This window comes from Hypanus sabinus, chromosome 5 (assembly GCF_030144855.1).
Source record: "Hypanus sabinus isolate sHypSab1 chromosome 5, sHypSab1.hap1, whole genome shotgun sequence".
NCBI lineage: Eukaryota > Metazoa > Chordata > Chondrichthyes > Myliobatiformes > Dasyatidae > Hypanus > Hypanus sabinus.
The window spans coordinates 163,449,691-163,467,183 of NC_082710.1; the positions used below are offsets into that span (position 1 = coordinate 163,449,691).

General features: G+C 44.0%; 1 protein-coding gene across 2 annotated transcripts in view; it reads right to left on the bottom strand.

Moving 5' to 3' along the window:
* Positions 1-17,493, bottom strand: part of LOC132394527 (uncharacterized) — a 123,399-nt gene that overhangs the window by 11,867 nt on the left and 94,039 nt on the right. For both annotated transcript variants that reach the window (XM_059970804.1, XM_059970803.1), the window contains exons 10-16: positions 15,682-15,795; positions 14,426-14,500; positions 9,554-9,667; positions 5,879-5,971; positions 3,171-3,278; positions 1,801-1,893; positions 726-821 (exon numbers count right to left, since the gene is read on the bottom strand). In XM_059970804.1, coding sequence (XP_059826787.1) covers positions 726-821; positions 1,801-1,893; positions 3,171-3,278; positions 5,879-5,971; positions 9,554-9,667; positions 14,426-14,500; positions 15,682-15,795 — 693 coding nt within the window. The remainder of the gene's footprint in view (positions 1-725; positions 822-1,800; positions 1,894-3,170; positions 3,279-5,878; positions 5,972-9,553; positions 9,668-14,425; positions 14,501-15,681; positions 15,796-17,493) is intronic.

The window sequence follows — 17,493 nt, forward strand, 5'->3', positions numbered from 1 at the left end:
TCCCACCAAGAGGTCTGTCACCTGACCAGTTTCATTATCCAGAACTAGATCCAGTAATGTATATCACAAAGTGCAGAAGCCCTCGAACCATTCACTACTGTACACAAGTAGGTGCAAACTTCAAATCAGAAATAAACTTTCTTCCAACACGACCTCTGCCTTCTGTCACCTTGGATCCCAGGTGTGTTAGGCTTCTGGATCAGTCTGTCATGTGGGACCATGTCAAATGACTTACTGAAGTCCACATGGAGAACATCTTTCACATTGCCTTCATCAATTTTCTTTGCTGTCTCCTCAGATTAGAGAGATTGGGTTTCCCGGACTCTGGGCCTTACTGACAAATCCATAATCAGATCCCGACCTTTCCAATTGTACACAAATTCAATGCCTTAGAATTGCCTCCAATAATTTCCCGGCAGGCATAGAAGGAAATCACCTGAACTCAGCCCAAAAGTTCCAGACTTCCACACTCCAGCAGGAGACTGAAACCCCATCAGCTCACCGACTGTGAGATTCCAGCATCTCTGAGCAGAACTTCCAACAGAAACAGCAAAATTCGGGCCAGATCTGTTCCCGAGTGACAGCAGCCAGTTGGGACAGAGTTGATAATGTGCTGGAGATTTCCCCACAAAGGCTCCCTTTAGAAGCTGAAGTGATGGTGAGACCAGGGGAAAGTTTTCACAGTGATTGAGATCTTCAGAAAATGCTTTGATTTTGATACTTACTGCAAACTGGAAAGAATCTGGACAACGCTATCACAAATGTGTCCCCTAATAGAGTGAACAGGATCCAGACTGGAATGTTGGTCGTGCAGCTTTGATCTGAAATGTACAGAAGTGAACCCACTGAGTAAATTCACACTGATTCTCCACACCCACTCCCAGTTTAAACGTACATTTAACACCGTCATATGTCCAATGGCATTTATGAGACAAAGCAACGTTAATCATAGTTCAAAGTAAATTTAGTATCCAAGTGTGTATACGTCATTGTTTACTGTTTACTGAGTGGAAAACCAATGAAACGGCATCTGCTGTTGACCTGTTGTGACTGTCGGCAAGTTGAAGTGAATCCAAGTCACTTCCCAGGCAGGAGTTGATATGGTTCATAACCAACCTCTCACGGCACTTCATCACAATGGATATCTGTGCTACTGGATGTTTATCATTGAGGCAGGTCTCCATTTCCTTGTGGGGTGCCAGCGTGAACACAGAGGACATTGAACTCATCAACAACCTTGTGGTCATTTCTGTTGCTTGGTTTAGCTTTGTGGGAGGTGATGTCATTCAAGCCCAGTCACAGCTGTCGACCATCCTGACCAGGCAGCATCTGTGGAAAAGAGTAAACGGTCAACGAGATCTGATGAAGGATCTCGGTCCAAAATGTCGACTGTTTACTTTTTTCTATAGATGCTGCCTGACCTTCTGAGCTCCTCCAGCATTTTGTCTGCATTGATTTGGATTTCCCACATCTGCAGATTTTCTCCTATTTGTCAAGCATCCTTCTACAATTCAAGTTTGGTCCGGAATTCCCACTTTAAATGTGAGAAAACACTTCAGGCTCTCAATTTATTACCAATAAAACCATGTGATTAATTGCAGAGCCAATTAACATAAACCTTAGATGTTCAATAACCTTGTTTGGCCACGTCCAACCTGACACAATGTGACGATGTGACGGCAGGTGCTGGTGTTCCATATAAAGCAGTTCACAATGTACTGACTGAGATACTCATTCCGTTCCTGCACTGAGTAACATAGCGAACATTTTAATGTAATTTAAGAATATTTGTGCACATACCTTTAGTCACAATCCAGCAAATGAGGGCAGTGAGGATGAAGACAAGAGCCACAATGTTACAAATATTCAGGCGCCACCACCATTGCTTGTCGTCTAGAGTCCACAGGGAGAAATGAACAACAACATTAGAACTGTTTCAAACTGTTTCAAAACTGATCAACACAAACAGTTCTACATATGTTTCAGTGGACAAGTGTTCCAGATAACAGACGTGGACTGGGATTGGTCAGGTCGGCTGTGATAATGAATGTCCTAAACATGAGACAATCCCACCAGGTTGGAAAAGGACCAGGTGTCAGAGCAATGCAGTGAGGGATGTTCAGAGAGTTCACTCCACTGTCAGTGTGTGGAGATCCTTGTCGTTAGTTCTGGAAATATATTGTAAAACCTGGGTATCCATTATCCTCAGGCTGTGAAGATGGAAATGGCAGGAAGACTGCAGTCTCTCTGTGTACACACTGAGCCAATGAGACAAGACGCCACTGTAAATAATCTCAGTCGTATTATCCCAGTGATCCAGTGCTGCAATTGACATGGTCTTGCCGGTGGTGATAATAACCAGTCCCAGCTTCAGCAATGGAGTTACACTGTTTGACTGGGAACCCTGTCCCCTTGGTGAATATTGGAACATTACGGCACCTCAATGCTCAAAGGTGTCGGTGGTGACAGGTGATGCTCTAATCCAAGGTGAAAACGTGACAATATGGGGACAGGCAGGTCAGCATGAAAGATCGGGCATTTAACGGTAAATGAAGGTCGAGGCTGATCGGAGTGCAGACCATGCAGCTGCCGGCTACTTGGAGTTTTTGCTTTCGAGTTGGCATGATGGCAGCGTGTAGTGAAACCACGAGTGAGTGTCTTGGACATTTCTTTTGTGATCGCAGGACCCTGTTGGACATTGATTGCCGCAGGGCTGCTTCCCAGGCAGCGAGGCAGCAGTGTCGCTTCAGTTGTAGTGATGTCTATGCCTCTGTCATTGGGCTTGTGTTACAGTGTGGGGTCCGGGCTAGGTGAGGGGGTGGTCTCTCCCATTTCTGCTGCCCCACCCCGGTGTTGGCTTGATGGAATTATAGGCTGGACTGCTGGGAACCATCATTTATGGACTTGTCATGCAGGGTCTTGAAAAATGTGTTTTCCAACCTAATTATGTACTTTTATTTACTTTTTTTAAATTTTGAATGTGCGGACATGTTTTTGCACCTTGGCCCAAGAGGAACACTGTCTCATTCAGCTGTATGGTTTGAATGAAAATTGAACCTGATTTCATTTGATTTGATCCTCACCTCGAAGCTAACTTGGTGTTATATTATGATTTGTTATATTATGACTTGGTATTTCTGCTGAAATGCAAATTAAACAATAACAGGTACCTGGGTATCCTTTCCTTGACCAGCACATGAATATAATAGCATATGCTGTAGAAAACACCAGTCCCACCATCGATGTAACGACAACTCCTACATCCTCTGGTCTGAGGCCTGCAATTAAAAACAGTTGAATTACTGTATCTGTGACCAAATCAAGGTGATAAGAGGAGAGAATGCTGCCTCTTGAACAGAAGGCTGATGCCCACATGAACTGAAAAACTCAGCTAATTTCCTGTGAAGAGGGACAGCAGTGACCTTCTCCAATTTCACACACCTTTCATCACACTCTGTTCAAGAGCAGATCTCTGCCAATGATCTCGTGCAGTCAGTGTGGGAGGGGATGTGGAACGTGGTTTATACTGAGCAAGGCTGAACATGATACAGAGGGACGTCACTGACACTTTGTCAGTTCTCAGAGCAGATCTCATCAACCCCATTCCCAACCACCCCCCTATTTCCCTGCAACCTATTTCTTGTCTGTGCTTCACTTGCTACTTGCTGAGGATTCCCAGCAGATTCAGTTTTTAATTCCAGGAGCAGGTGATTTAGTCCCTCGAACTGTTCATGGCTGACAAATGACCCAGCTCCACACGGCCAGTGTTACGGAGGCTTTGTGGGGACGGGGACTGAGACCAGAACCCCTGGGATCCAGATACAGATGTGGGAAATCTACACCATACTCACTCAAATGGCAAAACTAAAACAGAGAATCAGCAGAGTCACGGGAAGGAATGGAGGGAGGGGGAAAGAAAATCAGCACCGGCAGAATAAATGGTAGTTGTCAGGGTGTTTGGGAGCCCTGAGGGATGAAGGTCAGTAATTAATAGCTGCAGGTGTCCCAGTTCAGTGCTGCCATAGTGAATCCAATTGTTACAGGGGTGGCCAGAAACACATGTTGCAGTTACTCTGCGGTTCCACTAGGTGGGGAGTGTTGTACAGGGAATGCCAACTCCACCGTCATCTTCAGCCCATTCCACGCACTCACCAGTCTCTGTGTAAAAAACTCACCCCTGACATCTCCTCTGTACCTACTTCCAAGCACCTTAAAACTATGTCTTCTCGTGCTAGCCATTTCTGCCCTGGGAAAAAACCTCTGACTATCAATGCCTCTCATCATCTCATACACCTCTAGCAGGTCACCTCTCATCCTCTGTCACTCCAAGGAGAAAAGGCCGAGTTCACTCAACCTATTCTCATAAGGCATGCTCCCCAATCCAGGCAACATCCTTGTAAATCTCCTCTGCACTCTGCTATGGTTTCTACATCCTTCCTGTAGTGAGGCAACCAGAACTGAGCACTCCAGTTCAGGGGTAAATCGTCCCTTCTGTATTGGTCTCACCAAAGTGGTATTCCTGTTGTTGAAGAGGATGGCCACAGGGGTACTCTCCACTGGTTCCTTAACCTCTTTCTCCTTCCTGACTGTCACCCAGTTTCCTGTGGCCTGCACCTTGGGTGTAACTACCACTTGATATATCTGCTCTATCTCCCCCTCAACATCAAAAAAGATCTGGAATTCATCCAGTTCCAGCTCCAATTCCTTAACAACATTTTTTAGAAGCTGCAGCTGGATGCAGTTTTCCCAGTTGTAGTCGTCAGGGACACTGGAGTTTTCCCTGCCTTCCCACATCACACAAGGGGAGCATTTCACTATCCTGCCTGGCATCTCTACTGTTCTAACTGGACGTATATAAAGAAGAGAAGGGAAAAAAAACTTAAAATTGTGTTTCCATTGCTTTCTCTGAGTGAAGCCTCTCTTTGAAGAGCTAAAGCCTCGAGATCACCACTCTGACGATGTCCACTGAGACGATGGACACTGTGCTTGTCCCTGCCTTCCTTTAACTTGCTCTCACTAATCAATCCCAAACACTGACTGGCGACTTGTCACTAAACCGTGACCTGTTGCTGCCTTTTATCCTCGAGAAATAAACCTGATTTATCCCCCCTCTTCTCCAAACTTCTGATGCCTGGATTGGCTGCTTGTCAAAGCTCTTTTTCTTGTAAAATTTGTCTTCTTGTAAAATTTAACTACTTCACCCTTTAACTGTCTCAGATCCATTCAGCACAGCCCTAGTTTCTGCAAATTCTACTCAGTAAACATACACCAGAATCCTTAAAGACCAATTCCTCCTTCCTGTGATTTGGGACTCAAAATTCCTCTCTGTCTCCAAGACCTATTAAGGACTTGTCAGAATCCTGATGCCCACATGAATTTGTCTGGCTGTAGAGTGGCATTTATCCCTGGTTTTGCTCATTCCCATCTATTAATCCCCGTTGACCACAAAGCTGCTCCCACTTCCTTGCTTCACTGGGAATTGTGGACTTGCAACCTGTCACCCCTCAGTCAATCTGAGACAAGTTGTAACCCAAACACAGATCCTTGCAGGACACCATTAGTCACATTCTCCCAACATGGGCCACGTAATCTCCTGCAAATTATCCCCACACTCTGCCTTGTCCCATTGAGGCAACTGTCTGCTCAGGTCAACATTTTGCCTTCAGTTCCATGAGCATCAGTGAAATGCCATTAAAGTCTAAACCTCCAGCAGATCCCCCTGTGGGAAAGGACTTCAGCTGTGGGACTGGGGACTTCAGGTGCTGGTGGTCCTGGTAAAGCAGTTCACAACATCCTGACTGAGATACTCACTTCATTCCAACAAGACTCCAGAGTTCATCATTTACATGAAAATACAGAATAATATTTCAGCACATACCTTTAAACACCATCCAGGAAATTGTAGCAATGATGACGACAATGAGAAAACCAACATTATAGACCGACATCCATCTTTGAAATTTATCATCATCTTGGGATAAATGAAAATTAATTAGTTTGAAAGCCATAGTAGCAGATCTACACAAATTATTTAACATAACCATCAATTTACAATGTGTTCTTGGTAATGAAGATGGACCCTGAGTCAGTCAGGCTTCTTAAACACAGGGAAACCCAACCAGTTCAGAAATGGAGCAGAAATCCGAACACCGGACTGAAGGAAGTCCAGGGATCTCTCTCACACTGGCAGCAAGCAGAGAATCCAGGAAACAACAGATAAACACAAACAAACACATATTTGATAACTTCTGTAATCCCTTATCGAGTGTCTGCACATGCAGAATTGTCAGATACACTGCAGTCTCCCTGTGTACGTATCCAGCAGATGAGGTAACAATCCACTGCAAATCAGCTTTGTATTATTCTAGAGATGGTGAAGGTTTCAGTTGATGTGGTCCTGCCTGTGGTGACAATACCCAGCCCCAGCTACAGCACTGAAGTTCCACTGTGAAGCCTGTTCTGTTGTTGGGGACTGAACCAGCACCACACCCAGGTGCTCAAGGCTTCAGTGTTCTGGTCCAAGAAAAAACTGAACTCAATGTGAGTGCAGACTAAACTGTCCAGATGCTGGGACATTTAACATGGATAAGGATAGTGGTTGTCCAGGAAGTCCATCGGTAACCAGTGTTACATGTCCGAGGGATTGTCCACCATAAGATCCAAGGGACACTTTTCCTTCACCCAGATTGTTAATTTATTCACTCTGATGGGTTCAGTAATTATTGTTTAGAAGGCTACAAGACCACAAGACATAGGAGAAGAATTAGGCTAGACGGCCCATCAAGTCTGCTCTGCCACTCAATCATGGCTAATCTCTTTTAACTCCTCCTCAGTCCCACTCCCTCTCACCGTAACCTTAAATGCCTTGGGCAATCAACAACCTATCAATTTCCACCTCAAATACAACCAATGACCTGGCCTCCACAGCTGCCTGTGTTAACAAATTCCACAAATTTACCATCTTCTGGCCAAAGAAATTTCTCAGCATCTCTGTTTCAAATGGATGCTTCTCTATCCTGGGGTTGTGCCCACTTATTCTAGACTTCCCCAATATGGGAAACATCCTTTCCACATCTACTCTGTCTAGGCCTTTCAAAATTCAAAATCCTTCTAAATTCCAGTGATTACAGGCCCAGAGCCATCAAACGTTCCTCATATGATAACCCTTTCATTCCCGGAATCCTCCCTGTGAACCTCCTCTGAACCCTCTCCAATGCCAGCACATCTTTACTTAGAGGAGGAGACCAAAACTGTTCACAATACTCAAGGTGAGGCCTCACCAGTGCCTTATAAAGCCTCAGCATCACATCCCTGCTCTTATATTCTAGTCCTCTTGAAATGAATGTTAACATTGCATTTACGTTCCTCACCACAGACTCAACCTGCAAGATAAACTTTAGGGTGTTCTGCACAAGGATTCCCAAGTGCCTTTACATTCCACCTCGTTTGTTTCTGTCCACCATGATGCAAACCAACATCCCCTTAGGCCCCCTTACGATGGCCCATTCTGCGCTTGGAATGGAGGGAAAAGACTTTCATCATTGATAAGAGGGATAAACCTGAACATATTTCAGAAGTTCGCCTTAAACCAGCCCACCGAGATTTGGAGTATTCCACTGCCATGCCCCTGCCATCACCTCTGGACGAGCACAGGACCCGAGCCGGGCTGCTGATCCGAGCTTCAGACAGGCTCACAATGCTGGTTTTAGTTAATCCCAGAGGGGCCTGTGTAGGGTAACGTGATTGGCAGAAATGTACATAATTCAGAACCATCCACATTGAGTTGGGGTCTCACTTTAAGAGGCTGGTCTGATGAGATGACATTATTATGTAAAGAGTTTTAGCACATTTTTGTGTGTTGGTTTGGGAGTTCAATAAAATGTGTTATGGGTTTCATTAAACATAAAATGCCTCACTTCATTTTATTTGTGAAAACCTACATTACTCCCTCATCTGAGTGTCTGCTGTGGTGGAGCCTCCATCTGCACTCCCTCAAATGAGAGATGCAAGTGTGGGTGTGTCCTCAGTGAAAAATGGCTTTAAACGCCCATCGTCAGATCTGGCTGCATCCTATTCAGCATCATCAGGTCCTGCTCTCCTTCACCAATTGTTTATTCAAAGTCTATGCAGAAATGCAAAGAGAAACCCTAATTCACCACTGTTTCCACAATTCACCATGCTGAAATATTCTAACAATGTGCATTGAACCCATGAATGTCTGGGATTCAAACTGTGCATCTGCCCCTGTAGTTTCCCTACTTTCCTTTGCCCACTGGACCAACCCTCCCAAATGTCCCTCGATGTCCTGGTGTTGAAATTGCATTGAGTTTGGATTCTATCCATTTCTTTTTCATGCTCAACCCTCCTTCTGTTAGATCCTGTTCATCACCAACCTCCTCTCCTGGTTCCAATGTTAATGCCATTGCTAATAGTTCCCTCTCCTCAGGTATTGTCCCTCACCCTTTCACATCTCCCATCACCAGCTCTGTGCACAAAACAAAAGGCAAGACCCCACTTTCCTTACCACATGGAAGGAGGCCATTCAGCCCATCTATGTCAGTTCACTCAGCTGTCCATTCCTGATTACTTCCCCTTGAAACCATTTCTCTCCACATCCACATCAAGTCTACCACAATTATGCTACTGTGATTGACAGAAACCAGGTGACCTAGCAACCCATCTTTCTGGAATCTGTGCACGTGAACATTGAGTGTTGTCAGTTCCTCTTCATGCCTTAGTCTTCTGTTTACAGTTTGTTCCTTTGCCTAGTTTGCCCTCTCCAAAAGCACTGCTGCAAACATTTCCAGACTGAATTCCATTTCCTCTTTTGTGTATCCAAGGAGACCGTTGATATCTTCCTGTGACCCAGACCTTTCTTCTTCACTGTCAACCAAACTGCTGATATTGTGATCAACAGGAAACTTCCTGATCACGTTCGTCAATTCAAGTTCAAATCATTGACATGAACCCTAAACAACAAGGGACCTGTAACTCACGTGCATAACACAAAGTAATATCACCAAAAATAAATTAACCAATAACTAGGTGCAGATATTATCATGGGGGATGGGGTGGGGGTTAGTCACAATCTCCTCAGGGAATGGAGATGCTGCTCTGCTTTCTTAACCAAAGAGGTGGTGATGAGGGACCAGGTGAGATCATCTGTTATGTGACTCTCAGAAACTTGGTGCTCTTAACTCTCTCCATGGAGGAGCCACGTGTGTGCAGTGAGGAGTGGTCCCTCACTCCTCACCTCTACATCACGAGTCACAGCACCTTTGACAACATAATGTGTGTAACCCAATTGAGTTGAGACATTTTACCCTCAAGTACCATCTCTGACGCCAGGTCAGAGGTGACTCCAGAATCGTTCCAGCAGTGGTGTCACTGTGAAACACCACTCCACAACTGCGCAAAAATACAAGGGAATTTCATCCCTCATGTCTCAGGGACCCAGAGTGGTGGTGGGGGGTGATTTTTCTTTTAAAATGAACTGCAATTTCCTTGGAGAGATGCCTGAAGTTTAAACACAAGTGTAGACAATAACACTTACCTTCATACCAAAGTCCTTTCCACCAAAGAATCGCAAATGAAATAAAAGCCACTACAAGCAACACCACCATTGTGATTGACGCAGCAAATGTGACAGTGTCCTCGCTGTAAAAACCTGCAATTACAAATACATTCAAATCAGCAAACATGCAACAATACACCAGAAAAATGAGCAGGAGAGCTGCCAATTGTTGCCACAACCAGTTTGTTCCCCTTATCTCCTGCAGGGAAGAGATGTGCTCATCACTGCCCAGTCTTGTCAACCTTGACTTCTGGTCTGCACCGACTGACTCTACCTGCTGTGCTGGGTGAACAAGCCACTGATTTGTGACGCCGGCCAAGAATAGACTGACTCACTCTCTCTTCCTCAGTCACTATTTCCCTGTTACCTGCTGCCAATATTCTGCACTGGGTGCTCCTTCTGGTGCTGCGATGGCCAAATTTTGATGAGTTGACTACCAGAAGCCCCTGCCCCTCCTCCATCCCTTCCTCTCATCGACCACTCCCCTGTCCGATTGGATTCATTTGCCTTTTGCATCTATTACCTCCCAGCTTCTCACTTCACCCCTCCCCCACCCACCTACCTCCCCCTCCACATGGCTTCACCTTTCACCTTGTACTCTTCCCCCTCCCCCTACATTCCTATTCAGGCTCTTTCCCCTTTCTTTCTGGTCCTGATGAAGGGTAGCCCAAAACATCAAATCTTTATTCCTTTCCATCGATGTTGTCAGACCTGCTGAGTTCCTCCTGCATTTTGTGTGAGTTTCTCTGGATTTCCAGTATCTGTAGAATCTCTTGTGTTAAGGACCACAATCCATTGATCTTTTGCAAGAAGATAATAAACACAAGAAAATAAGAGGGGAGTCGGTCACTCAGCTCCTTAAACCTGCCCCACCATACAATACAATTGGAGCTGATCTGCCCCAGGCCCCATCTCCACTTCTGTCCCAATCTCACACAATCCCAAATTCCCCAATCTTTCAAATATTTATCCATCTCCTCTTCTGTCCCAGTCCCACACAATCCTGAATTCCCCAATCTTTCAAATATTTATCCGTCTCCTCTTCTGTCCCAGTGTCACACAATCCCAAATTCCCCAATCTTTCAAACATTTATCCATCTCTTTAAATACCTCCCAACTGCTTGTGGTGGGAAAAGCCACTCATCCCAGGAATTACCCTTATGGATCACTTTTGGACTGCCTGCAGTGTCGGTGCAATTGTGTTTAAACAAGGGGACCAGAACTGTACACAGTATCAAGCGGGTCTCCAACACTCTGCACAACTGTAACAGTACTTCCCCATTTCTAAACTCCAAATCCTTACACGTCACCCCTGTTCCTAATTACTTCCTGCACCAGATCTTTTGCGATTCCTTTACAAGAACATCTTGATCCCTCTGCAATTCACTCATTTACAATTCCTCTCATTACAGTCTGATTCCTCTTACTCAAGGGCCCCACCTCACACTTTCCTGTATTAAACTCCACATGCTGAGTTATCACCCACTCATTGACAGACAGACATACTTTATTGATCCCGAGGGAAATGGGGCTTCGTTACAGTCGCACCAACCAAGAATAGTGTAGAAATATAACAATATAAAACCATAAATAATTAAATAATAATAGGTAAATTATGCCAAGTGGAAATAAGTCCAGGACCATCCTATTGGTTCAGGGTGTCTGACACTCCGAGGGAGGAGTTGCAAAGTTTGATGGCCACAGGCAGGAATAACTTCCTATGACGCTCAGTGTTACATCTCGATGGAATGCGTCTCTGGCTGAATGTACTCCTGTGCCTAACCTGTACATTATGGAGTGGATGGGATTCATTGTCCAAGATGGCATGCAACTTGGACAGCATCCTCTTTTCAGACACCACCCTCAGAGAGTCCAGTTCCACCCCCACAACATCACTGGCCTTACAAATGAGTTTATAATGATAGGATATCTATCATTATATCTATCTATCTATGTGGATATCTATCTATCGATTTCCTATTGTACAGTCCGAATTTCCTCATTGGAACTTGCTTTTCCTCCAGTTTTGAAGAATTTCAGTATCCATTTATTACATTACATTAATCAATAATTAGAAACTCTGCTCTCCCGTGGGTACTGGATCACTGGTGCTTTTAGATATTGTTATGTACCCCTAGGGTTAATTTTTTTTCTGTGGTCTGTCACTTTAAAACGCCAAAAGAATTGAGACTAACTTTTGTTTATTTTGGATTTCTACTGACTTCAGAAATCCTGGGTTGCTATGTTGAGCAGTGATTGTTCATACAAGTGGCAGCTTGTTTTGCATAAGCAGGGTCAGGTGATTCCACTTATAGACACAGAGACATACAGACATATACAGTTAGAGTCAAGATGGATTAGTTCAATGAAAGACACCAGTGAGTCGGTCGCTGTTTTAAACTTCCAGTGGCCCAAAAGGGGTGAGTTGAGATCGATCCTGAGTATTTGATATATGACTCTCACAAGTTTTCTACAACTACAAGAAATTTGCAGGAAGAGAAGAGAGGAGAAGGAGGTTTGGAACAGAAGAAGCCCAGTGACAAAGACATCGCTGTTTGGACTCTCTCTCTAAGTAGCCCCTAAGGGTGAGTTTGTTTCCATTCAGCTACGGAAGCGTGATTGTCACTTAGTTAATCTACAGGAGTGGGATCTCTGGTGAGGGGAAAACCTTTGCAAGTACCACGTGTGTGTTTACCCTTTGTCTGTGTGTGGTATTTCACTGAAGAAATGCACCCCTGTGGCAAATCACTGTTGGAGTTATTTCGTATGTCGTGGAACTGGATAAGCGGCTTTCACGTTGTGTGTTTGGGGTGACCCTGTGGAATCTACCGGTGTGTCGACCCTTGCCTGGGTGGTGGTTCCCTTGAAGATGGTCCCCTTTGTGTTAAGCTACTGTTGGTGATAATTCTGTGGCCACCACTTTCAGATGTCCCGTATCTGAATTCGGGTGTGGTACCACTTGTGTTGAAAGTCACTGTCGGTGATACTTCGTGTGTGGAGTGGAACAACTTTGCAGATAAAACCTACTGCTATTGTTATTTTGTATTGCTGTCGGGGAATCTCGATGTAATTGCCTTCTCAGAACATTCACCTTTAGATTACAAATCTCTCTCTCTTCCCAACAACAGTAATCTCATGCATTGAACTGAACTTTCCTTATACACCATCATAAGGCTGTAACTCTTGGGAAGGTTTGCGAGTGCTGCACGGGGTTGGGGAGGAGTTGTTAAACTGGAGTTGCATCTGGATGGGAACCAGAGTGTCTGAACAGATAGTGGAGAGGTTGTGGGGACAGACGGGAATCAAAAGGTTGAGCATGGTGCGACTGATGTACTGAGCTGTGTATACTTCAATGTACGAAATATCGTAGGAAAGGCAGATGAGCTCAGATGAGCATGGATCAACACCTGGGAATATGGTATTGTAGCCATTAGGGAGACTTGGTTGCAGGAGGGGCAGGACTGGCAGCTCAATAGTCTGGGGTTCCGTTGTTTTAGACACAACAGAGTGGGAGGGATTAAAGGAGGAGGGGATATTTTACTACTCAAGGATAATATCCTGGCAGTGTTCAGCCAGGCCAGACTGGAGAACTCATCTAGTGAGGCATTATGGTGGACCTGAGGAATAAGAAAAGTGTGAACACGTTAATGGGGCACATTACAGATTATATGAAAGTCCGTGGGGTTTAGAGAAACAAACTTATGGAGAGATCGCAGACTGTGGCAAGAAATATAAGGTTGTTATAGTTGCTGATTTTAGCTTTCAATATATTGACTTGGACTCCCATAGTGTCAAAGGACCATACTGGATAGAGTTTGTCAAATTTGCTCAGGAAATTTTCTTAATCAGTATTAGAAGTCCCAATGAAAGAGTGTGTGATACTTGATCTGCTGTTAGGGAATGAGATAGGGAAGGTGACAGAAGTGTGTGTAGAAGATCACTTTGCATCTCGTAATCACAATGTCATTAGTTTTGAAGAAAATATGCAGAAAGATAGGACTGGTCTGCAGGTTAAGTTTCTAAATTGGAGAAATGTTGTTGGTATAGGAGAAGATCTAGTAAGTGTGGATTCAGACAGGATTTTTTCTGGCAAATGTGCACTTGGTAAGTGGGAGGTCTTCAAAAATAAAGTTTTCAGAATACAATGCTTGTATGAGCTTGTCTGAATAAAAGGTAAAGATAACAGGTGTGGGATCTTTGGTTTTGAAGAGATATTGAGGCCTTGTTTAAGAAAAAGAAAGAGGAACATTGCAGGTACAGACAGGTAAGAACAAATGAGGGGCTGATGGAGTATAAGAAATGAGAGAAGAGTTAAGAAAGAAATCAGGAGAGTGAAAAGAAGGCTTGAGGTTGCTTTAGCAGACGAGGTGAAGGAGAATCCTGAGGGACTCTACAGATACGTTCAGAGCAAAAGGATTTCAAGTGACAAAATTGCTCCTCTGGAAGATCAGAATGGTAATACATGTGTGGAGCCAAAATTGATAGAGGAGATCTTAAATGCATATTTTACATCTGTATTTACTCAGCAGACAGACACAGAGGCTATAGAAGCAAGGCAAAATGGCATCATCTTCATGGACTCTATACAGACTACAGGTAGTAGATCGTTGCCTGTCTGAAATATTGTGCGGCCAGTTTTTCTGAACAGAGATTTAAACTAAAATGTACATTCAGATATTTTAAACCTCCAGCAGGTTTCCCAGTCCTCAGCTGTGGGGCCAAGGACTGTATGTGTTTGTGGTCCTGATGAAGCAGTTCACAATGTTCTGACAGAGACACTTCATTCTATCCCTCTGCTCAGTACCAAATACATCATTTCATGTAAATACAGAATAATGTTCGAGCACTTACCTGGAATCGAATTGCTGACAGAAATGCCAAGTAAGAATACCATGTTAAAGAAACCAGTCTGGAAGAAAACCCAATCTAAAAAATGAAATTAAAAACATTTGAAATTCTCAGAATCTGAATTCAGACTCAGGATAATCATCACTGACATGTGTCATGAAATTTGTTGTTTTGTGGCAACAGTACAGAGCAATAAATGAAATAGACTATAAATTACACTGAGAGATATAGTTGTGAAAGAGAGAGCAAAAATAGTGAGATTATCTTCACGGGTTCATGGACCGTTCAGAAATCTGATGGCAGAGGGGATGAAGCTGTTCCTAAATCATTGAATGTGTGTCTTCAGGCTCCTGTGCCTCCTCCCTGACGGTAGTAATCCCCCTGAGTTACAATCTACACAACTTATTCAAAACTTGCATCAATGAAGCGCTGCAGTGAACAGAGATGAACCCGGGCTTGGTCAGGTTCATTGTGATATTCAGTGTCTTAACATGAGGCAACCAACCAGCTCAGAACTGGACCAGACATTCAAGCATTGGACTGAAGGAGGTTCAGAGAGCTCTCACACACTGGCAACAAGTGGAGAGACCAGGGAGGGACCAAAAGCATCTTCTGGTTCCCTCTGGAAACACTACATTTGATAACTTACTGACCCACAGGCATCACATGTGGAAATGACAGGTACTCTGTAGTTTGTCCGTGTGTACATCCAGTGGATGGGATATCAGGCCATTGTAAATCAGTTCTGCTGAATTATCCCAGTGACCTGGAGGACGGCAATTAAACATTTTGCCAGTGTCTGACAGTACAGCCTGTTCTGATGCAGAGAATCACGACATCACTGTTTCCAGCTGTTCAATGGCATCGGACAGTGTTCTGGTTCAAATTGAAAACTGAACTCCACGAGGGTGCAGGCTGAACAGTCCACATGCTGGAACACTTTATGTAAACGTGTTGAAAGATTATCCTGAATGTAAAAATAATGCCTTAGTTCCATCCTTTAACTTTTGCAGCAACTTATCAGGATGCCATGATGGTTGTGATCGAGATCATACATCTGTCTCTGCTCCTTCAATCTGCCCACAGGAACAACCCTTCGAAATGTTACACATCACTCCAGTACTGAAAATTGTATCTGTCTCCAGATTTATCTGTCTCTATATTCTACCCCATCTCCTTGCCAAGTTTCACGTCCACACATCCCCCTCACCCATACTCTCCAGCTTAGAAACAAAGGTAAATTACACAAAGTCACAGACCTTCATCGAAAATCTTCTTGTAGATCAAGTAAAACAGAAGCATGACATTCACCAATGGCAACATCAGGCCAACGAACTGCAAGGCTTTAATTAAAGCATCCTTGAAGGAATACTCTGCAAGTGAAAATAAATTCAAATAAGAAAACATGTAACAATTCACCAGAGAAATGACCGTAACAGCTGCACAATGTTGCAAACAACCAAACTTTCCACTTTCACCCTGCGGAGACGGGTATGTGCCAACCTCTGCCCAGTCTTATCGACTGCATGTCCTGTACGGTGGGAAACCTGGAACACACAATTCACGACCCTGATCAGTTGTCCTCAGAGGTCTCCAGTCCAATCTTTCCAGGTCACCTCCTGCCAATATTCTGCACCAGCTGCTCCTTCTGGTGTTGCAATGGCCACTCCTCTGGGAGTGCACTACACTGACCCACATGATCCAGGGTTTGATTTCCCAACTTCCACAACAATTGGTTATGGAGTTACCCCACAATTTCACTGGAAAGTCACTGAAACTCTCAAACTCTGGCTCGATTCCACATATTGTCACAAAAGTTCTCCCACTCATTTAGCCAGAGGAGCTCAGGCTGATATCCACAATCTGGTCAGGGGCACATTCAAGGAGAGAAAGTCTCCTTGTGAAGGGCAGGTTGATGCCCAGACAGCTGACTGACACCTGCACATCAGACTTATTGTCACCAGCGACTTTATTTCAGATATCAGGGTCTGATGTTGCATCGGGCCAGGAACAGGAGTGTGTCTGACAGCTCTTTACATTCTTCATATCGTTTCAATGACGTCACACAGGAACTGAAAAATTCAGCCAACTCCTGTGAGCGGGGGCAGAGTGAACTTCTCCACGTGAGAAACAGAACCTGTAATCTCACAGCATCTTTTACCAGTCTCTGGTCCAGACAGTGAAGTACTTTAAGTGCAGTCACTGCTGGAGGGAATGAGACTCAGTTTGTACTGAGTAAGGCTGAACAAACAGTCATGTCAAAGCTGGCTTTGTCAAGTCAAGTCAACTTTTATTGTCATTTCGACCATAACTGCTGGTACAGTGCATTGTAAAAATGAGACAACGTTTTTCAGGACCATGGTTTACATGACACAGTACAACAAACTAGACTGAACTACATAATAAAAAAACACAGGGAAAGCTACACTAGACTACAGACCTACACTGGACTGCATAAAGTGCACAAAAACAGTACCAGCATTACAATAAATAATAAACAGGACAAAGAGCAAGGCGTCAGTCCAGGCTTCGGGTATTGAGGAGTCTGATAGCTTGGGGGAAGAAACAAACAGTTACATAAAAGATGGCTTTGTGATGTTGGTTAACAGAATTATTTTTCCGATACTGGCGAGAAATCCTTTGCTCATTTGGAAATGTTACGAACCCCGTAACTGGGTGTCTTACCAGCAAAGATAGAACTGTCTGTTGGAGTCTGGTGGTACTATTTTCAACAGTGTTTATTAGTAAAAATATACAAATCAATATCAATGCAAATATACAGATAATACACGTTAGCAATACTAAACCTAAAAGTGTGGTTATAATAATAATCAATAATAAAACAAGCTCTATCGTTGCCTAGGGGATAATGAATTGTCAGATGGAAATATAAAGTTCAGTTCAGTTCATGCAGGCTGCGGTAGTTGACGGTCGATGTGTTGCAATTGTTGGAGAGAGAGAGAGAGACTAGAGAAAGAGAACGCGCAAACAGTAACAGCTATGGTCTTTGCCAACCTTCCTTTACGATTTTGATCCGTCGATGTGTCATTGTTGTGGCCATTCAAGTGTGA